This window comes from Oculina patagonica, chromosome 4, assembly GCF_052425735.1.
Source record: "Oculina patagonica isolate OP01 chromosome 4, crgOcupat, whole genome shotgun sequence".
NCBI classification, from domain to species: Eukaryota; Metazoa; Cnidaria; class Anthozoa; order Scleractinia; family Oculinidae; genus Oculina; species Oculina patagonica.
The window spans coordinates 20,114,690-20,138,188 of NC_135761.1; the positions used below are offsets into that span (position 1 = coordinate 20,114,690).

General features: G+C 36.8%; 1 protein-coding gene across 12 annotated transcripts in view; it reads right to left on the bottom strand.

Moving 5' to 3' along the window:
- Window positions 1–23,499, bottom strand: part of LOC144651716 (uncharacterized) — a 29,465-nt gene that overhangs the window by 5,629 nt on the left and 337 nt on the right. Inside the window, exons 1-4 of one of the 12 annotated variants that reach the window (XM_078511670.1) lie at window positions 23,220–23,315; window positions 22,728–22,822; window positions 22,354–22,562; window positions 4,359–4,893 (exon numbers count right to left, since the gene is read on the bottom strand). In XM_078511670.1, coding sequence (XP_078367796.1) covers window positions 4,359–4,790 — 432 coding nt within the window. In that variant the 5' untranslated portion in view covers window positions 4,791–4,893; window positions 22,354–22,562; window positions 22,728–22,822; window positions 23,220–23,315. Of the gene's footprint in view, window positions 1–4,358; window positions 4,894–5,102; window positions 5,276–5,574; window positions 5,752–5,999; window positions 6,127–9,379; window positions 9,625–20,208; window positions 20,360–22,353; window positions 23,111–23,219; window positions 23,336–23,499 lie in introns of those variants that run through there. The other 11 variants (XM_078511672.1, XM_078511671.1, XM_078511669.1 and 8 more) reach the window with 11 other exon arrangements.

Genomic DNA, 23,499 nt, shown 5'->3' on the forward strand with positions numbered 1-23,499 from the left:
GTCGGTATCTCGAAGAGACTTTCATTCTCCTACCGTGCATCGCAGACCGCCGGACTATATCGAGGGTTTTGTGACACGTCCGGCTGTTAAGAAGTATATTTTTATCAGTTGTTTAATTATTTGTGTGAGAACGATATCTCGTTCCGGTCACCTCCGCAACCAGGAGCGTCACTCGCTGCTTTCACACCTCACCCGTGCAATAATTTGAATCAGCCAATCACAACGCGTAATGCCAGTCCAATATTTTCTAGTATTAGACTGGGTTACTTTCTACGGCTCTTTTTCAATCGTAAAATTGTATAATATCAGTAATTAATCGCTTAATAACCATGCTTGCTCGGGACCTTGCTGCTCTCGATTCGTGCCGTCAATAGCCAAGGTAGATAAAGGGACTATGTCATTGGGATTTCGGGATTTTTTGTCTAAACTGTTCTAAAGTAAGTGGTAGGCAACTTTACCCATGAAAAACATTATCTTTGAACATTTCATTGAAGATGTGATAGAAGATAGAAAGGGGATAGAAATCAAACTTTGGCCATAAATATTGATTTTTTTTTTTAAAGCGCGCAGAAATTAACAACTTGAAAAAGTTGGCTAACGTTTTCAAATTGCAATCATCCGAGTCATCTGCAGTCAAACGGGCTTTTAAACAGCTTTAGTGCTCTAAAATTGTTAATAAAAATGTACAATTATTTTTAAGTTCCCTACTACACAAATATAAATTTTGGCACTTAAAACTATAGAGTTTGGACTTTTGGCTGTTGAAATTTACAGTCTATAGTCTAGTTTAAAAATCGAAGGTCAAAAAGAACTTGTCGAATAACGCGTTCGTGAGCGCTTATAAAGCTGACTTGGGCGTTTTGTGTTTAATCTTCGAGCATGCACTGCCCGCCGGCTCCGAATGCTCTCAAAATAATAGAAATTATTAAAAGCAAATAAAAATTATTTTCAGCAAATTTTGAAATTAACTCCCTCTTGTGACCATTCAAATGAAAGCTATTGAGCAGATTTTTTCACGTGGTTCTGTTTATTGTGCTGTAGAAGGTGACTTCACCGCTTTAGCGTGTGCATTAAATCCTAGTGTGGGACCATATAAATACAAGCTATTGAGAAGGAATTGCATGTGGTGCTGTTTATAATACTGTGTTAATAGATTCTACCTTAATTGTCTGTGGATAAAACCCTAGTATGTGACCATTCAAATGAAAGCTATCGAGCAGTACTTTCATATGGTACCGTTTATTATGCTGTATAGGGTTGGTTCTAACTTTTAAGTCTTTGTAAAAAAAAACCTAGTATGTGACCATCCAAATGAAAGCTATCGAGCAGCACTTTCATGTAGTATTGTTTCTTATGCTGTATAAGGTGGTTCTCACTTTAAAGTCTGCGTATAAAACCCTAGTGTGTGACCATTCAATTGAAAGCTATCGAGCAGTAATTTCTTGTTTTGAGTTTTCTTCCTTAATATGTTTCCAAAAAAAGTTACGTTAGGACCTTAAAAGTTAAGGATCTACCACCATCGGCGAATTAAAAAACATAAGGAGCAAACTCTAATTTGGTCCCACTATCCCGGCGAAGGTGTTTAAAAAACTGTAATTGCGGCATCTTTTGATGAACGCTCGTTTGCGTAACGAATTAATGACTCTTTATTCTCTCTTGCCCGAGTCGGTGGAAATGATTTATTAACATTCTTCCATTGGTGTCCAAATACTAATGAGTTTTTTTAGCACAATAGCGGTTCAAAGTTTGCGCCATTGTTGCAAATTGACCCCTGTAAACAACCAGTAATTGACGTTTCTATAATTCAGTCATTAACAGATACTGCTTAAATAACAGATGCTTTTGAAATAAATTTCGTGCCATTTGCCTGTTTTGGTCTTTATTTTAACTATTCTCTAGTGACATTTAGAGTTTCCACTGATTCAGAATCGTATAGAGAAAGTGACTTTCCCTCAGATTCTGATTTTCTCTGATAAATTTACTCGTGAAATCTAATCGTGTAAAGCTTCGTTTAGTATTTTTAGAGGTCAAAAGATATTTCCGCAGGAAATCTCTCAAAACGTAAAAGAACGCTGTTTGGAGTTATGTTTACAGCAAAAACGCCCCCAAATATTACCTATTTTCAAATACATGTAACCATATACTTGAGTATTGCGCACGGAAGCTCATGTTGTTTTTGCTGTGTTGTGTTTTAGAAATTAAAAGTCTTTCCGCGATGAAAACACAACAGAATTTAACAAAAATAATCATCAGATACTCTTGTATTTTGCATACTTACTACAGATACAGTGAACTTTCAAAAGGACCCTAGATAACTATGCTTAACTAATTCTTATACGAACAATCCTTAATGATATTTTCAACAGATTGATGAACTAGATATTCAAACACGTTATCAAAAGCACTTGTTAACAATATACGAAAGGAGCGATTTATTCTTGCGAAAGTTGTAAAATCGTTTGCTAAATAACGGGAAAAATAAAATAAGGTCTCTTTTTAAATTATATCTATGAAATCAAAAAAAAGATATCTTTGAAATTGGAAAATTTAAATGCAAGTATTTTCTTGGAAAGGTTGTCTTAACGACCACATATTTTTCTAAATAGCTGGTTGAATTTTGAGGGCAAAATGACAAGTTCTGTTTGTAGATTTTGAAGGTTAAAATGCACCTTTTGGCAAACAAATCCATCAGGGATATTGAAAGCCGACTTTTCTATTAGTTCCTCGAAAATATATTGCATAAAAAATAAAGGGCTTGTTTGCAGAAGGATTATGTTAATATTTTCTTGAAATAGTCAAGAAAAATTAAAGTTTTTGAAACTTCTCAGTGTAAAATCGCGCGGCGATTTCGGCAAATTCTCAATGAAGATATTTTTTTCATTTCTTGGTAAACCTAATGGTTATTAAATAATGAAACTCTTGTTTAGAAATTTCCTGCTGATGTTTTCTCTACAAAAAAAGAACAATCTTTATGAATTTCCTAACGCGCTTAAACACCGTTCACAATTTTCACATGCCATTTCATTTTCTTATGTTCTTTGTTTGAAAATTGACTAGAATTAGGATCAGTCAAAGACTTGAGATTAATTATTTGTAGTGAAACTCAGCTCTAAAATTAAAGAAGCACCTTTCTACGGAAATACAAAACCGGCAAAAATACTGATTTCAAAGGTTCAGTTATTTATTTTGAATAAGATTGTTATTAAGTCACACAATGCACGCTGTTTCATGCAGCAGAAAAAATCAAAATTCATATAAACAAATATGCCTCCAATTCTTGATGTTTATTACTTCATATTAAAGCTATAAACAACATGCAAAAAACCGTTAATTTAGAGATCACATTTTGATCTGAATTGACGCAAGTTCCTTTTCTTTTCTATTTTTCTGATGAAGATGAATTATTCAAAATGAGTCTATCCGGCCGAGAAAAAAGGGGTTTTATGTTACAATATATAATTTTGATATGTTTATTTTTCTTTGCACTCAATAAAGCACACATAACATTGATCCAGTCGATAGATTTTATTTTCCAATGTGAGGAGTGTTATGAATATTCATGTGTGAAATAAATATGATCACCTTGCATTTACTACAATATGCGCCGTAAATTTGGATATTCTTGGTCGAAAACTCGCAAAAATGATATCTACAATTGTTTTAAAATTTGACGGAAATGTCACAAATTCGCCGACTTGTTTTATTGTTATTGAAATAAGAGTTATTTGAAGAAGACCTTTTTTGTGACAATTGCGGATAATTTTTATTTGACAGCTGCCGAGATGTAGCTTTGCTGAGGACAAACTTCATCGGGAAATCGCTGATAGCGAACAAATATGTATTGACACAAAAAATTCGGCCGCTTCTCTTTATTTCATTTTCAGTAATCTACTGAAAGAAATGGGTTTCTTGTATTGCTGTAATAAAAATTATTACGGATAATAGCAATCTATATCATTAATAGCCTACGTTTTGAAATAAAATACAAAAGATATAAATTCGAGGCGGATGAATCTTGCTGAAGGTAAAATGACTTAGTGAGGAAAATACTCGCAGATAGGTAAATACTGCGACGAGGAAAGATAAAGTTAAAGCGACACTTTCTTGTGTATAAATCGCGCAGCCCGGAAATTCAAAAACATTGGCGAAACGCCTGAGAATCGCTGATGAACATAATTTAAAATAACTGATGACAGTCTAGTCAGGGAAGTCAAGTGTCTTGATTTTCATTTGTTTGTAATGATTTTTGAACCACGGTAAACGCGCGTCGGAGCAAAGCCACGGCGTTTTGCGGCAAGTTTAAAATATTATCGAACGTACAAAGAGAAGTTTATAAATTAATTTTACAAAATACTTACCACCGTAATAGCACGCGCTTTTTCCAGCGTCTCGGAAAAATTGCCGTCCACGTTCAAGATCTCTAGACAATCCTCTATCCATGGAAGTGTGTCCCTAATTAGCACGTACGTTCCCGTGCTAAAAGACACGAAGAACAACCCTATTGCTGTAGCCCACGCCCAGCCAAATATGTGAGCCGCTTCGTAAAAGTCCAGAGAGAAATGGCATACCAGATTCGTGACCCAAAGTACCAGGCCGAACGTGCCAAGTTTTCGATAGTGTCTATTTCGATGCCCAATAAACGCCGTTAAAAGATGCAGCGGTCGTAATATTTTGCCCACAATTTCGCGGTTTAAAACCACGTTTCGCGGCGCGTTTCCGTCAGAAAACGCCATTTTCTTCAGCGATCTAAAATAACGCACTATAGTTCCAAGTCTGGACTTATCCGCCATGATGCGAACGGGTGATCTGGTCTCCTTCTTTCCCAAATGATAAAACCTTCGCGGGAAACTCTAATTGATGAAAGCTGCAGGAGCTGAAATGAAGTCATTTGCCCTGCAAATAACAAGCAAATTAAGGATCGTTTTGAATAAATTCACCGCCAGCAAAGAGATGAATTTGTTTCTCGCATGCGATGCACGCACGTTTTCGCGGCGTTCCGACCGCGGTTTTTAACGCAATAAAAACCCAGCTCACTTCTACAGGTGTGCAAACAAAGTCAGTAACGAGTATACAGTCAAAATCATGATCTTTAGGATACTTACGAATAGGGGAGTTACGAATTTCTATTGAAAGGTTGCTGGGCATTTCAGACAAGCCATAAACATGTACACAACCGGGTTTTTCGCCCAGCTGATGTCTTATCAAGCAAAAACGATAAAATATTCTGTATCGCTTACATGTTATCTTTAATCTTGAAGAGGAGACCCTCGAAAACGAAGACAGCAATTTAACATTGTCAAATAAATAAATACCATTTGCTGTTTGACTGCGCGATGTTCCTATGCGAAAACCTCAAATTCGTTCGCTGTTGTTTGATATTATGTTTTCGGACTTCTTTTAATCGAAAGCAAAACACATGCGGTTTGTTTCGCAAATTTTAAAGTAAAATTTTCCTAACATTTTCAATAGCCGCAATTTTTATCAGATTTAATCGCATTTGCATTGCATGTAGCCGGCCAGCAAAAGATAAGGGACTTTTCATATGTAGATATATACAGTATCATAGCATCGTACCTGTTTTATCAAGCAATCCTGACGCTAGAATACTCTTGATCGAAGTAAAATGAAACTTTAAAAAGTGGAATTTACTCGGTAAGAAAAACCAATTTCTCGGCTAAGAAGCGCGTGCTAGATTGCATGAAAGCCGATCTTCAATTCGCATCCTACATTGAGATTTTTTTCAATTCTTTAATGAAATAAAATTAAAACAGAAGCTACCGTACATCAGTTACAACCCCTGCGGGCATTTTGTATAGAAATATACCGAGATTGTTTTCCGTCCTTAAATTCGCTCGCAGGGCGAATTCCCGGTACCCCGACTTCGCTTCCTGAAAGCTCACCTCCACAAAACAAAAATATCATCAGTTGACAACCCGTTAAAAACCTTTCTCAGCATCGCTGTCAAATTATTAAAGTACCATTTACCTAGAGTATATTACCTTAAAAACGTTAGCATTCTGAACCGATGTCCTTCACTCATCTTGTAGTGTTTCAATGTCAAAATCAAAAACAACGTCAAAATTTCTGAAGTCAAACATCATCAAAAGGTCTTTCAAAAGGATAGTGGGCCGGTGACGTCATCGCGGGTTATCTTTACTCCTAATGGTCAATATTTCAGTATTATTTTTGTATTTTGGGAGAGCCTACAGTAAAAGGTGCTTTGATTTAATTGATAGACTCTGTGTTTAGGTCCTGCGCTCTTATTACGCTTAATTATTTGTGAGTTTTTAGCACTTTTCACACCTAAATGCAACTTTCTAATGACTTCATTGACTAGCCGGCCCAGCTGTCCTCCTTGCATGGCTTGAAATGAAGCTCGTTAAACCTTAAATTGTGCCTAGCGCGTCGTCAAACGGACAAAGAATATGCGTTTGTTTACGTTGATATCGAGAAAATACACACTATTCCTTTGTTTTTCATCAACGGATCCGCTCACTATTCTTCAAAATGGGATATAAACGATAAATGAAGCTACAACGTACCGCCGAACCAATTTGGTTTAACTATTTTGATTTAAATGCTTTTTTTCCTGTCTGAAAGACGGGAGAAAAAATTTACCTTTTAAATTAGAATTGTAATCTTTATGTCGTTTCTTAGGTTTTGTCATGGTCTTACGGTTGCTATGACAACGAAAGGCACCTGAAAATGGCGATAAAAAGCGTTCGGTTGATACATCGGTAAAGAAGCCTTTTTCCCTTTAAAAAAGTAAAACATGATACTTCGATTTTGAAAAATTATAGGTGATATAGTTTTACAACATTTCAAAAAACATTTCTTAAGTAATATAAAGACAAAATGCTCGTGTAATTTAGGTCCATATAAATATTAAATTAAAAGGCGCTTGATGAGCATAACAAAAGAGGTCAAATGGTAAGTCTCTATAGTTTGAAATGCAATCGCCGCTAAAGCATTATTCAAGTTTTCCATAAATAACTTTTATAGAAAATCAATAATAGGTTTCGCTAATTTTGATGAATGTTTACATAAATCATGCTTAAAATTCAGGCAGGTGATTGTAAAACAAGACTAAGTTTGAGAAATGTAAATAGAAGCAATGATTCTAAGGTTACAAAGCTATTGCCATACAAAAAAGGGGGAATTTTTCATTAACCTTTCTTAACCAGAGACGGCAGAGGCGGGGAATTTTTCATTTATATTAATTACTCTTTCTGTACAAAAGCGTTTAAATTAAACCTCCTTCGTTTAATACAGTAAACTACAGTGCTGTCAAGAGGGCCGCAGGTGATGAGAAAACAGACGACCATCTCTTAGCTCTAGGATATCGGCTTGGCAAACTGCAATAAATTCTCAAAACGTACTATGGAAAGAAATTTATGTTAAGCTCGGTAGAAATTTTTTAAGATATTTATCAAGAAATTTAAGGTAATCTGTCGGGAGATAAGTTGAATATATCAGTGATCGTGTTTCGATCGATAAGGTCTAGACAAAAAGCGTTTAGTTGCGAAAAAATTTGCACGAAAAAACTGCCTGGTGTGATATCCTCTCTCAAAAGGACATGGCTCGCTTTGTTTTCGTTGTGCTGAACATTGCACGAAGTAGAAATCTTCTCACGGCCACTTTCTTTTCTCAACGAAGTTTTTTATGCGTCAGCTAGGAACACTAAGCAGGTTTTTAGCATGTCAAACTATTTGGTAAACTGGAACCCAGATCTCCCACCTTCAGAATAAGATCTGTGTACAAAATTAAGTAGATATGAACAAGTACACTCACGAGTAAGCGTTTTCTCTCAACAGGAATTAAACAACAGGAAGAAAACTTCACGCTGAAAGCAGTCTATTTTGGCCTCCCTCTTTCATGAATTATTAACTAAAATTCTTAATTTAAAACTGGTTCCTTTTTTCATAAATGTGCGTGCCGCGCGGAACTGCATAGTTTCAGACTGGCACTACTTACGCCTGCGCAATGATTGTTACAGGTGAAACTCTCAGTCTACTCTCGCATTTCATGCCAAGCATACGTAACTGCTTACCAAGTGGTGTCCTTAGCAACATTACTGAAATAAACCACATATATTGCACAGCTGTTTCCACAAATAGCAATTTTTTTCGTGAAGTCAAATGGAAAGACAAAAAGTTTTAACTTGACACTGTTCGCGGGAGGAGGGGTGTTTTGACGAGGGAGAAGAATTACCAGTTGGCCTTTAATTTTATGCCTGGCCGCACATTACACCTGCAAATTTGTTTATTTATCGAAAAGAGTTATATTTAACTCATAATGATTTTTCCTGACTGCTACTAATGGATTATACCCGAGTGGCATTCATTTTCCTTTTCTAAAATTACACTGTGATAATGGGTTTCAGACTGCGTGTGATATCTGAAATGGCAATTTATAAGGTATAGACTTCCCGGCGTCGATTTTTTGTCAGACTACGCAAAAGATTTTAGTTGCCAGTTAGTATTTTGCCAATTTCGACGCGCCTGTTGTTAAGATTCCATCTTTAGTGACGAAATGTAATTCTTGAAAAATACTGCACGTTAATGCTGGAAAATTGAGTTTGCAAGAATGTGTGCGCGTGTTTGAGGATAGCGCATACACAAAGTGTTTAGTCAACCCCTGTTAATATTCGCGCACTGCAATAACGGCGAAATGTCTCATTACACAACAGCGGGGGACATTTCAAGATTCTTCACGGCATTTCAGACTTGCTATGTGTTTTAAATACATGACAAAGGATGACCACTCGTTGTGCTAAGTAATGAGAACCATGATTGTAATTCGCGTCACACGTATGGTCCAATCAGAATCTAGAAATGCTTTCAACGCTACACGGAAGTTGAACTGCAAACGAAAATAATGCATGCAGTAAGGTCTAGAAAAAACTGATAGTGGATCCACGAAAGATACCAAGAATATTCAGTTAGATTTTCTAAACACCATAATCAAGGATGTGCCATTTTACTGAACGGGAAATCCTCTAGTCTAATTTTACAAAAAAGAACCATTCCTTGAGCGGCAAACATCAATGTATTTCTATCTGATTTTCGACAGAATTGCCGACTGAATTTAAACTTCAGCTTTTCACAAAGCCACCCTCTCTAGCGCATAGAAGGCTATTTCCCCCAGTTAGTTAGCTTTTAAAGGGTCGAATATTTCTTCACAAGAACCTCTCTTGCTCATTTCGTAGCTCATTTCCATAAGATATCGTTGCATGTGTCCAAATGCTTTCTGAGCGAGAGAACTGTATATCTCTGACAATAATATTTTGCAAACATCAAATTTCACAGAATCGTTTTCGCTTTTTTGCAAACCGTTTTCTTTCGTTTCGCTGGCACACATACAACAGACATTTTCTTACCTTTAAAAGACATCCTGGTTCAATTTGTATTGTGATGTTTCTTTCGCGAGTGCGACGTTTCCCAAGTACACTCTGTCAGTGTTCTTCATCAAACTCGCCAAAGTTCTTAAAACAGCGCTCCTTTTGTGACACAGGATACTTCAATTAAATTTACTCCTACTTTGGGCATGAAAACACGAGTTTCTTACAGAGCGACTCAAAAACGTGACTACCAGCAACTATTTGTGCAACCAATGTTTATCAACTGATTCGCAACCAATCAGATGCGAGATCAGACGACAAAAATAAACACCACTGAACAGGCTGATATCGCACGTTAAAACATAGCTAAGTAGTTTTCAAAATGCGTTCTCAGTTATGCCCTAAGATATTTAAAATATATTTTTATATATAGCTTTAAAAATAAACAATGAGCTAAAAATTATTGTAAGCAGTATTAGAGAGCTTCAATTGTTAATCCAAGCGTTGATTTTGCCCTCGGTAAAGTGCGTGATTTCTGAATTTCTGTTATCCCTCGTGGCAGATAAATAAAAAGGAACAGTCGTTGTAATTCACTAATATTGACATTGTAAAAAATTTAGTACAAATGATTAATAGAACCATTTTGCAACCGGGCTTGACATTTCACAAGAAAGAAATATTAAACATATGAAACACTATAGAAACATTTTTATGCTAAGAAAAAATTAAAAATTTCGACCAACAGGCGATTTATATTCTGTCTAATGTTGATTCTTTTTTCTCTCTTTTGCCAAGTTTTTATTCCAAGCTAAATATTTCCTTTGTACCATAGTTTTGTCTGTCGTTTCTTCCTTTAAATATTAAACATATGGAACACTATAGAGACATTTATATGCCAAGAAAAAATGGAAATTTCGACCAACAGGCGATTTATATTCTGTCTAATGTTGATTCTTTTTTCTCTCTTTTGCTAAGTTTTTATTCCAAGCTAAATATTTCATTTTTTACCATATTTTTGACTGTCTTTTCTTTCTTTAAGGATCAGAGTTCTATACAAATTTAATTTATAATATGAAAATATGGCCTGAGTTATTAATGATTGATGATTGTATAATAGATTTTTTTTACTGAATAAGCGATTTGCATGATGGCGTCACTTGACTACAACTACCAGAATCCTCCGCTTTGTCTTTTTTCATTCTAATTAGAGCAATTGTTTTTCAAACCCCACTGGGAATTCAAAATTTGAATAACAAAGGAAAGGCGAAATGAATTCTGGTATTTGTAGTCAAATGACGACATCGTGCAAATGTGCTATTAAGATTGTGACCAGCTTGTGTTCCATAATTCCATGAGAGGTATCAGTCAGCCCAAAGTTCATTTTGTGTGTTTTAAATCTGACAAAGAGCTTTCTTTTCTTTCATGCTCAATTTTAGGTATTAACAACTCGATTTATCATTTATGTGACGTGAAGTAGAAAATATTATGAATAAATCTTATAAATAAAGCCTGCATCGAATGTGTTCAGCTGTTTGAAAGGGACGTTACCTTATTGTTACCTATTTTCGCGGGAACTTAATTTCGCGAAAATAGAACGGGCATTTTCGGGGGACTTTTTTTTCGCGTTTGCCAAAAATAAGAATCAAAAAAAAAAATTTTTTAAAAAATTTTGCGGGTTTTTTTTCGCGAAACCCAAAAAAAAACCCCCAAAAAAAAAAAAAAATAATGGCAATTAAATTTGCGGATGATTGACAGTTACTGACAAAAGTTCATTTGACTGGTTTTAATGTAAATCATTTCAGTGCATGCGTAAAGCCGGGTTTACACGGGCAATTTTAGTGCGCCAGTAATGACCTTGGACAGCAGAGATACGCACAGAGATACGCGTGCACAGTGCTTAGTGGGAGAGGAGATTGGGGACCACATATGCTGACGCAATATTTGCCACATTTTATGTCACGAGTTGTCTACATGAGCAATTTTCGTATGTGACAACTTCTATTTGTCACTGAAACTGAAACTGAAACTTTATTTACCCTCGGTATTATGAGCCGTGTTAGGGCTCTAGCAAGTATATGCTAATGAAACCGAGCATTTCACAGTATACAACACAATGCGCAAAGATAGACCACAACACCGGGAACTCCGTGCCCTACTCTTTTCGATAAGTGTGTGGGTTCTTTAACGTCCCCTGTTGATTATGACACTGAAGATGCTAACTCGCCATCTTGTCAACAAATATATTTGTCACATAAAATTGACCAATTTTTCTCATCTACAGGAGCAAATAAAAGTTGTCACATAAAAATTACTCATGTAAACCCGGCTTTACTTTGGCAGCTTACCACTCCATTTGATCGTATTCGAAAAGTTCTTTGTGCGATAAACTGCAATTATTAATTAACTTCAGTAACTCGAACACACAGAATTGAATCGAGACTTAAATGTTCGAGATTTCATTAAAAAAACGTTCGTGAGGTCGATTTGCATGTGCAAATTGACAATGAAAATAATAATGCTCATATACCATTTCTTGTCGGTCGCGAGATGTCCTGGCCCAATTTTGACTGAGCCCGCTGTTTTTGGAAATGCTGTTGCTAAGTTACAAGACCTATAGCGATGATGTCGAGGTCACTTGACACCTTTTGGTGTTCTCATCGAAAATCATAGTCTCTTCGGGCACTTCTAATGATTTACATAAGAGAGCACGTCCATCTGCCCTTTAGTAAAGTTTCAGTGAGTTGAAATGATGATAAAATAAAATTAAAGAAGGTGACGCTAAACACTGAATCAAGAAATACCTATAAAAAAACATAGCAAACGTGCCTCGCCAACGAGTTTTTAGCACAGTACCTTTTGTTTTTCCAGTCATATATCCTTTAGAATTCTTTGACATCTTTCTTTTAGTAGTACTGTATATTTTGTGCTGTTACAAGTTGGATTAGCTTCTTACGTAGGTACTTACAACATTTTATTTGACGTGACATGATGTATTTTTTTAATGTTGAGTCTTCGTTAGTACAAATAACATGATTAAAAGATAACCATAGAAATATAATTTGACAATTTCTAATTAGCAACATATGGAGTTAACGTTCAAAGGGGCCGACATTAATAATTTTTTTAAGGTTACGTTATGCATACACAGACAGTAAGGTTTGTGTTGTCTACGTATTCAGAACTGACATTAAAAAGCAATTCCATGGTTCGTTAATTAGGCAACAGTAAGCTCAGCTCACTTTTAAATAAATAATTAAAAAGACTTTCTGAAAGGAAGGAACTCTTCCTGTTAATTGTGAAATTCTAGTTTTAAGTTATCTTCTTTATGCTAGCCTGCGAGCAGAGAGCGGAGAACCTGCTTTATTTGTTTTCTCTTTCTTGACACAAACGCAAAACAGGGCTATTTTATACAACAGTTTTCTTTTCATAAAGCCTGGTCTTAGTTATTGAATAAACCCGTTAAATTATAATCGATTGCAACAGGCAGGGGAAAACCTTACGTATAGCATATGTCATGATAAAAAACGTTTTTTAGACGTGATCTGAATGTTAAAAAGTCCTCTTTGTTCATTAGGTAGCTGATATTTTAGGTTCAATGAACGTGTTCGTTTTGATTTTAAAGTGTGAAGAGATAAGAATCGCCCGAAATACCATATTAGATGAAGGTTTGTTTTTTGGTGGGTTTTAATTTTTTGAAATTTCAATTCACGAACCGCAAAAAAAGAAAAAATATAATAAGAGTCTGGGTGTAAATGCTTTACGATACTAAATTTGAATCCATCATTTAAATTACGGATTCAACATCGCAATTTTAAACAAAAGTGCCTTTTTCTGCGTTATGTTAAAGCGAACTTACCGATGAATTATACAAAGCAAGAGAGGGAAATTCCTCCCTTGTAAAAAGTAGTAAAAAGGAGCATAGTGTAAACAGTATGATTTTTGTCCTTCATCTTCTAATGAAAATAAGGTAGAGGTACATCATTTGTTGTGGGAACAATCTGTTATACCACTTCCGTTATCTACTTACCATGATGGATGGGAACAACAAAAATTGACAAGCTCTTCAAGAATCCCCCAGTCTTTCCAAATGGCAAAAGTAAGACCCCGCAAAACCCCCGAAGTCATCAATCCGCAGAATAGACCTCCTCAACATCTTACACGAAAAGGCAAATACCGCCAAGCGAGTAGTCTAAATCTAGATAATGAATCATTCTAATTTTGTTTTCACAAAACTGTAGCCCATGGTGAAGATATGCTGATCTCCAGTAGTTGTTAACAAGAAAATTTTAAAAAAAATTTAAACAGTAGACTAGTTATTAATCGAATTTCCCTGAAAACTGTGGCAAGCAAGCAAGACTTATTGTATTTATGTGCTGAGGTATCATAGCTCGTATTTGGCCTTATAGAATACTAAGTGCATTTTTTTCAACGAAGACGTGTGTACCCTAAACGTGACTTTGTAAATTTCGATTACTGTTTTCAAGCCTTTTTTAAAATATTTTATTGTTTTCCCACTGTTTTTTCGAGCATTCCAATAATCTATTAATCTAATAAAAAATAATTTACCTGTGAAGTGTATTTGTAGAGACATAGTTACCATTTTTCATATCTTCTGTGTGGGCGAGTCTTTATAATAAGGAAACTATCGAACTAATGAAACTACATTAAATTGCCTTACGACAAAAGCCTTTAGAATGCCAGGCTTTCAAAGCTTCAATTTGATATTGCACTTTGCATTATTGTTTGTATAAAAACAATACTCAATACTCCTTTATGAATTAATATTCTAGTTTTCTATCCGAGGAAAACTAGTACTTAATGTTTGTGCACATGCTGACTTGGAATCTAAAAAAGGAAAGGTTTAATTTTCAGTTGTATAAAAAAATGAAGAAAAAAGAATTGAAGAACTTATGAATGAACTGTCGATGACATTCCTTTTATTTCCTTTAATTTTCATAACCGTAACACAAACAACCTCTGTTTCAAGTTCCGCTAGTAGTTGGAAGAAAACTGAGGTTTTTATGGAAAATAAATCAATGGCAATTAAACAGAATAGTGTCCTCTGACGTGATATTGAAAGCCAATGATATTATTGATGCAGATCAAAAACTTCCAAAATGAAAATACTCATAAAACCTTTTCACTTCAAGAGTCAATTGCTGTGTCCCCATTGTGTCCATTAGAGTGGTTCTATTGTTTACAGTATCTTGATGAAACCCCCAGTGTGTGACTATTTACGTGAAAGCTCCTGAAAGCAATACTTTCATTTAATGCTGTTTATTGTGCTATTTAGGGTGGTTCTTACTTTTCAGTCGGTGGATTTAACCATATTGTGAGACTATTTAAGTTAAAGCTATTAAGCCGTACTTTCATGTGGTGCTGTGTATTGTGCTGTATAAAATGGTTTTAACTTTTAAGTCTGTGTATAGAACCCTAGTGCGTGACCACTCAAATAAAACCTATTGAGCGAACTTTCATGTGGTGCCGTTCATTATGCTGTACCACAACTTTAAGCATATCACCTAGGTCATATGCTTCTGGCTGTACAAGATGGTTCTTATTTTGAGTATGTGAATGAAACCTTAGTGTGTGACAATTCAAATAAAAGCCATTGAACAGCCCTTTCATGAGGTGCTGTTTATTATGCCGTTTAAGGTGGTTCAGACTTTTAAATCTGTGGTAGCCTGCGTAGCAGGCGTCTGAGTAGTTTTTATAGCGCGCGTATGGGAGAAACGCCAAATGCGCGAGAGGGCCACGCGAGGAAAAAATCGAGAAGACGCCTGCCCGGAAACCCCCCGAAACGTGTTTGCCGCCCACAATTAATTTAATTAAAATTTAATAGGTAACAGCGCTGGGTCAACTGTCAAAATAAATGAGTGAGAAAAGTTTTTTTTTCTGAAACGAACATAGCGCCAATATGGCTTCAAAGCCGTCGAAATGCGGCATAAAAAGGAACAAAACCAAACTTTCTACCGTCTTTGCTCTAAAAACTTGAGGATTACTTACGGCCAGTTTGGTGAGAAAGCAGGATTCGCTTCGTATTTCAATCCGTTGGCACGCAAATATCAAATAGTGAATGTGCTATTGCATATATTGCAACAAGTCTCGGGAAGATCGGCCGGGGATACAAGCTGAAAAACGTGAGGGACTTTCATATAGTCCATGCGGACGCAAACTCGTCTTGAAATCTGTTTGTTACATTTACCACTGTGTCTGAGGTTTTTGCTAGAGAATGTTTGGGCAATGCGGCTACCGAGACGGCGGAAGGACGAGTCGCTGAAAGAAAAAGCAGTGAAAAACACCGCTATTATGTGCTTCCCTCTGTTCGCATTTCATTTGCTCTGCAAATCGGTCAAAACTTCCAGCAGGCAGGACTCGAAAAGCTCTTCCTAGACGTCGTGCTCCAGTGTTACCATACATATAAGCCTAATTTGCGATGACAGATAGAATACAACTCTCACATTTCCGATGACAGACAGATTTCTTTCGCAAAGCGACTAATTAATCCCTCGAGGCCTTCAGAGCGAATCAAAATTTACGGGTTATTCCCTGGCGGCCATTCTAGCCAATGGGGTAATTTTCGTTCTCTCAGAGAACGAAAAAAAACGTATTTCGTGGGGATTTCCGGGCAGGCGTCTTCTCGATTTTTTCCTCGCGCGGCCTTCTCGCGATCGCGCACTCTTAAACGCGCTGAAAACTACACAGACGCCTGCTACGCAGGCTAAATCTGTGGATGAAACCCTAGTGTGTGACCATTCAAATGAACGCTTTTGAGCAGTACTTTCATATGGTGCTGTTCATTATGCTGTATAAGGCTCGAATAAGGTGGTTTGATTTCTAACTTTAAACGTCGTGTGGACCGTGCAGCACGGCTTTTAAAGACATTAAATTCCTCTTCACGTCCGCCCGCTGTGAAGTCCAAAAAGACAAAGAAATTTTGCGTAAATAAAGGATAACCTTATTGATAAGATTGCTGCACACATAACAGCTTGATAGCATTGACTATGCTTGTTGTTACAGAACTTAAAAGACGTTTGTTGATTTCACTAAGGGATATTGCACGATTGCGTGAAAGATAATAATGGTATCGACTTCTCCACTGAGAAATAAATTGTTATATTATTCATCCAGTTCTGAAAGCATGTAGAAAATTCTGTATATCTGTTAACTGCCACCACAAAAAAAGAAAAACTTCTTCTGAAGGTGGGTTTATAAAAAAATGAAAAAGGAGACAACAACACTACAGAACCAGAACCAAACTGAAGACGAAAATGATTTTAAAAATAGAAAGAAAAAAAGAAAAAGAAAGGAGATTTACAACAATGAACGAATTCTTCAAAGCCCTCTACCGACAAAGATTCGGTAGATTGGTTTCCAGAATGTATTATAAATTCAAATTTTGTGCTTCGTAGGAATATAAACCAAGATTGCACAACAACTAACACCCGAAACTGATATAGTCCTGAACGACTTATTTCTTAACTCTTTTAAGACAGCCGAAAACGCAAACAAACATAAACAACAGCAGCATTGAATAGCAACAGCGGCAGCGACAAAAACAACATCAACAGCTAAATTAACAGCAGCAACAATAACAATTGCAACGACATACCTTTTGAAAGACTTATCAGGCGCTTAAAAATTCATGTTAAAACCACAAAAAAGTGGCAACTAACCTGGTTAACGTTTAGCTGATAGGAAATTAAAATGAATCTTTTTACTCAGAATTTTTCTGATTCTTAATCTCCTGAAGCGGGCCTGTCACTTTCTCATACGGTGAAAGCACAAAGTTCAACGTGCATGCAAAGTCAAAACATTACTGAAAACACTTCAAACTGTTATCAATGACGAAGTTTAGGTCGTTAAAATGTAAACAAAATAAAACGGAAGTAGGCTTCTTGAAGCGAGGAAATCCTTTGCATTTACGGCTTACCTCAAAACATAGCACTTAATTAAAATATCTATATGGTGTTAGTCATTAAAATGAATTCAGTTTTTTGCAAGGACTAAAATCGGAGTAGCTCTAGAGAAGCATTGATTTTATCAAGTACAAAAACCATCGCTGCTTGTTTACGGGGAAAACACTGAGTGAAGAGGACGGAAACAAATTTGTTCCGGTTTCTACTAATCGGAAACAACACGCAGAAAACGCTAATGACTGCATTTGGTTACATTTTTATATATCGGAAGTAGCTTTCAAATGACTTCGCAGAGGCAAGAAGAGAGTAAAAAACATTAATAAGAAGAATAAAGCATCTCTCAGTCTTGATATTTTTCGAGACACTTTTTTCGTGGAAAACGTTCTAGCACAATGACACGTTTTTTCACTCTACAAGCTTCATCAAATTAATTAGAGATCAGTTTTTAAACCAATCCTTAGAATAGCCAGATTTCTCAAGTACCCATTTTTGAGAATACCGTAAATTTCAGAATTGTACTTCGCGTAGCAAAATAAATATGGTACGCTTCAAATCCAATGTATTTATTTATATTAACGGGAAATATATTTTGCTATATTTTTCTCACATGCTAATTAATCATCTTTTTGTCAAATTATCATTCTTCTTGCATAGTCGACAGCTCGTGAAATAGTTGTTTTAGGCGAGGAATCGACTATTTAACAAGGTAGCTGTAGGTTTCAGTACCACCTTTACTGAACTCTTTCAACCATAATAAAATAAAATTTTCGATGCGGGATTGCTGCTGCCATAAAAGAATTAAAGTAGTGACAACATAACAACTTAAACAAAGCTTGATCGAAAACCTGGGCTTGCGTGTAATAAAGGACATTTAGTATTACGTTTAAAATTGCCAGCCAAAGGGCTTCTTTCTGAAAGCTTTAATCTGTTCAAAGTCGGAAACAATTATTAATGACACGAAAATTCGATAAATGATCTTTGATACAAGATACGTTAGTCGTTAGAGAACAGACTTCTAATGAGTTTCGTAGAATCAGAATCAACGTAATCACATCCGGTAAATCCGGCAACAAACAGATTAAAATAAACTTATCAGAACTGGTAAGGGAAAAGCAAGCAACCGGCGTTTATAAGCGATGGAAAACGCCCGCCCCGTCGAAAGCCAATTCACGCTTGGCTCTAATTGTGACAGTCATAAAGCAGTTTCCAATAGCCTAACCAAAATAATCACTCTGGTCAATCACAACGGACACGAACAATAAGTGAGTCAATCGGTTTACCTGGAGCAATTACACTTAGCCGGCACCAAGCGCGGGAAAACGTACACGAGCGAGTAATGAGTTTCCTAAACCCAGAATCAAAGTTATCACTCTGGCCAATCACAAAGGGCGCAGACTATTCATTGAACCAATCAAAACTCGAAATAAAAACATGCACGTGGCCAGCACAAAGCGCGGGAAAACGTGTGCGAACGGTTGAGCCACAGTAAGATTGGTTTTGGTTTTACTTCTGATTTGATGAGAAAAAGGCGCGAGATTTTTTAACCAATCATTAAGGCTCATTTAGCGCGATAATTCAAAATTAAACCAAATGCAAATTACTTTCGATACTCAAGAAGTATACTCAAGTGAAAACCGCTCTTTTAGTTTTCTACATTGAGTTTCCTCTGCCAACAAGATCAGATATATTACTCCCTAACGAAAAAAATAAACATACAAATAACTGAAAAATAATTTATTATATCAGTATTACCACACAAGTAAACTGACAATACCGATTTATTTTAACAGCCAAGGTGTAATTTCTCACCGGCGTTTGAATTCATTACATGCTTTCCACTGATAAAGCTAGATATGGGACCTCGCTTAATTTGGGACCCTCGTTGGCTAATGAAACTAAGTGTACGAAAAATATCAGAGAAAGAGTGATAAATAGTCTTTAAATACAGAGCAACCATCCCACCAGATCACGACACACCCCACGAGAACACACCCCAAACACTACAGACCCTACGCCTATTGCACAAATCGCGCGTGCCACGGCCGCCGAACGCCGCCAGAATGCCCATACAGATATCCCGCTCATATTTTATCTACTACATAAATAGTCGACCTTACTGCTGGCGGACTATCTTATGTTTTAACAATATTTTGCGAGCTGTTCTTCGAAACGTTCTGCGCGCGAGTCTGCATGGGATAGGTTACCCTAAAACTAAAGTGTCACTTTACATGAAAGGCCTCTATAGCTTCGTTTGGCTTGAGCAAATTTGTTTACCGAATGTTGGATGGTCTGGCACTTAAAATACTTCATTGATTTTGTAATTTGGGACATGAAAACTACACGATGCTGTGCTGATAAAAGGCATATTTAAATAAACGCAATTGCAACTTCCTGAAAAGCCTCAGCAAATACCCTCGTGAAATTAAAATAAACCGTCGGTCAAATATAGCGGCCGTCGGCTAATTTTGAGATTATGCTCTTGCCTATATTGCTTCTATATTTGCGTTACTGTCGACTTTTAACCTACTATCAATGCTATAGAAAGGCGCCCCGTTGAAGGCGTCTGTTGTAAGTAATCCCAGTGTAATCCAAAGTTTTGCTGTGACATATCATAATCCATGTAGTTTTTAAAAATAATATCCCATAATCAGTTTTTTCAAAAGGCATTATTGAAGATTATCCAACATTGAATTATATTATTATTATTAGCGTTTAGCGGCAACATAGGCTCGACGCCGCGGAACAGTTGATGTCCACTTAAAAAGAGACCCGCCAAAACGTTAGCTTGCTTTGGAAGCCGCGTTAATTAACTATTTGACATATCTTAAGGGTTGAAAGTGTTTAGCAAAAGCGTCGGGAGGAAGAAGCGAAAAAGGCTCCCAGCTAAAGACAAGGGAACCCTTCAAGCTATATTATTTTGCTGAGTCAAGACTAGAATACATAACTAACCTGTTTCGTTCATTGTTGTGACACGAAGTTTCCACGAGTGTTCATAAGTGAATTATCGCCCGACGAGAAGACAATATGCTTGGTTTTCAGACCGACCGGTCATGTACAGCCCAAAGTCAGTGTCAATACTGCCACTTATCAAACAGCTAACTTGAGATGCTGAGAACGAATGTCAATAACCCATTTGAGCCCGAAAGGGATATTGCAAATGACGAGAAATGGAATTCTCTAGCGCTTGTTTATACAAAAAGCTGGTTAAACAGTCTGAACAGCTCTTGGGGGCAAAAAACACGGATCCATTTGCACTGGTAAAAAAACGCAATTTAGCTATATGGCAATTACCATGAATTTTTTATTACTAGAGAGGCGACCCTTGAGAAAATAAATTCGCTGCATAAGTCGTCCGTTTTTTTGGCATTGCCCGCACTGAGTTAAGATGACACATTCGGTTTAAGACTATTTTACATTTTCCCAAGGTGATAATTTTTTCCCGTTGAGTCTTGTATAGCAGGTGCCTAGCTTTAATCGCGGTCAGTTTAAAGACTCGGACAGATCTAGCCGCTGATAAAAACCCGCCGAAAAAATGCTTTAAAGTAAAAGGAACAGTTTTGTTGTTGTTGTTCTCTCAATCAGTTGGGGAAAAAATCGCTTGTCTAAACCTGAAGCAAAAAATACAAAATAAGATTACGAAGTAGTTAGTTTGTTGTGTTTTTTCACCTTGGAAGTGTTCTTAGGTTTTGTCACGCGACTAAGGCAGCTGACAAGGCCAATATACCCGTATACTTGTATACAATCAGCCAATCAAAATGCTTTATAGCCTGTCTGATGTTTTCTAAGTATTAGACCTGATAACGAATCTACCGCTTGTGTAATAAATCTCGTATAAACCAAGCTTGCTCGGAGGTGTACTTGGAAAATATCGGCCCTTATCGGCCTTTTCTGAACGGACCTCGCTGCGCACTGTCCGTACTGTCAAGACAAGTAGGGCAGTTATTTTCCCCTTACGACTCTTGCTTTTGGCTTATAAGATGTATGTAATTTTTCTGTTGATTTAACGGGACATCTATGAAACTCGCCTGAAAGCGTATAGTGAAAAGCGAATAACAGTAAAACGACTTCATAGGTAGACTTCCATTACTATAAATTTCGTGTTGAAAAATAACTTACGAATTGAGAGGGGGGAGGGAGGGGGCGGACGAAGCCAGAGAGACCCCCCGCGAGAGAGGAAGCAGACACCGCAGGGCACCCGGGAAACAGGAAGGAGTGACGGACGCGGGAGGAAGGACGCGAATACCGGACGCGGGATGAGCCCCCGAAACAGCCAGACGCGCAAGCAGAAAGGAGAGACGGGGACGCACAGGGGAGCAGCCCCCGGACCCAGAGGAGGAGCGCCCCGGCGCCCCCACCACACACGGAACCCCCCAACAAAAACCGGACGCCCCGTGGAGCAACTGAAAAAATAACAAATGTTAGAGGATCTATTAGTAATGCCCTGGAGGTAAAAGAGGCGGAAAACAATTCCACTTCATAAAGATCAAAGCATAGTAGAACAAAACGCGACTATTAATCCGAAAATATAAACTCGCGAATTTCAGTCGGTTTGACATTGATGTATTTAATTTTTGCTTTATTTTAACCTCTCGGCTTGTCATAACAAATGTAGCGTAACTAAGGAGGCTGCATATTGACAAGACCACAAAATTGACAAAATTGCATATATTCTTCAACTCTTTTTGCGTGTGATCGCATGAGGAAATTCCAGAACTGCGTCAGTGAGTGTGCAATTTAAGGTGTGCAAATTTAACTAAAATAATATAACTGTATTGCCTTAGTTCTCATAACTCAAGGTCAAACAAAGCTCGAGAAATTTTCCAAAAGGTATTTACTATTTAAATTAAACAATTGCAAGTCTGAATTCATTAAATTCAGTCATACAGATGCTGTGAAATCGTTCCCGAGGGATAACACAAAATAACGTTTCAGACAAACGTTTCACGCATTTAAACGCTTCAATCGAATTTACACACCGTTTAGGATGGTAATCTATTTTACATGTATTCAAGATAACAGAGCGTCGACTGCGGAGTTTACAAAACAAATAGAAAATTAGCTGTCTAGAAAGTTCTCGGAGGTTTTGAAACTCACCTTGATTTTTTCAACCGGGAAAGAAGGCGAGAAAAAGGGAGTGATTTTAGTTTGTGTTGGACCGTTTAAACTTGAATTTTCTAAAAAAAGACGCCATGACAAGAAAAGGTCACTCAACATACAATTGAAATTTATTCGTTTAAGCGAACTGTTACCTGAATTTGGGATAATTCTCCCCCGCGCTGTCTGTATGCTTTGTGTATATTCAGCTGTCGAAAATTAAAGTGAATGGATTAAAAATTCATGTTACTTCAGACTATTAAAGATATTTAATAAGACAGCGTTTTGTAGTGCCGAGAAATCAACGCTGCATATGGATTCATGCGAAAATCGTCGATGAATTTAATCTTAACAGCACTCGCTTACTTTCTTACCATCGAATTTGCCGGTCGCATGTTTCGTTGTTGTTGAACGTAAACTGCCAGATAATCCACTTTCAGTCCTGAGTTCAGTTTCCAAATCCTCTCTTCTAGTTTGTTGCGAAGGCATAAACAAGTTATTTTATGTTAAAAATTGGAATGATTACAACTATCAGAAACTTTTCAATTACCCTACATATCACTTTTATCAGCATATGTTCATGCAAATATTACAGGTATGATGCCAGAAAGTTATAAGAGTACGTTGTCTGGGGGCACAGCGCAAAGCAAATACGTTCGTGATTACTATAATTTTTACGGTCAGTCGTAAGGCATAATTATTGAATCTGTATACCAAAACATTTATAGTTTACATTTATAGTATACTATGCTGGTGAGAACACTACATGTGAATTAAATATTAAAATATTTGACCGTGTTATTAAAATCAATATGGACGGATGCGCGTGTAAAAGTAAATTCAAGTGTTTTGATAAAATCACTTACCATTCAGATATGATGTAAGTGGCTTGTTCCTTTAAAACTTAAGTGATTTTGTTTTGATCGTCCAGTATGGGAGATACATGATAAATATTTTGTTCTCCGTCAAGTGGAGTAATAAGTTTCAACCGACCTCTCGTCTCTTCAGGTTTCAAAGTGAGAACAGTGACTTAAGCGAGATCTGGTGGCCATAAGCCACAGGGCACCCACATAATCTGTTGGTGAGACCATTGTATTTTTATGCTAAATGCATTGTATACATGTATAGGATTTACTAAATGGTACC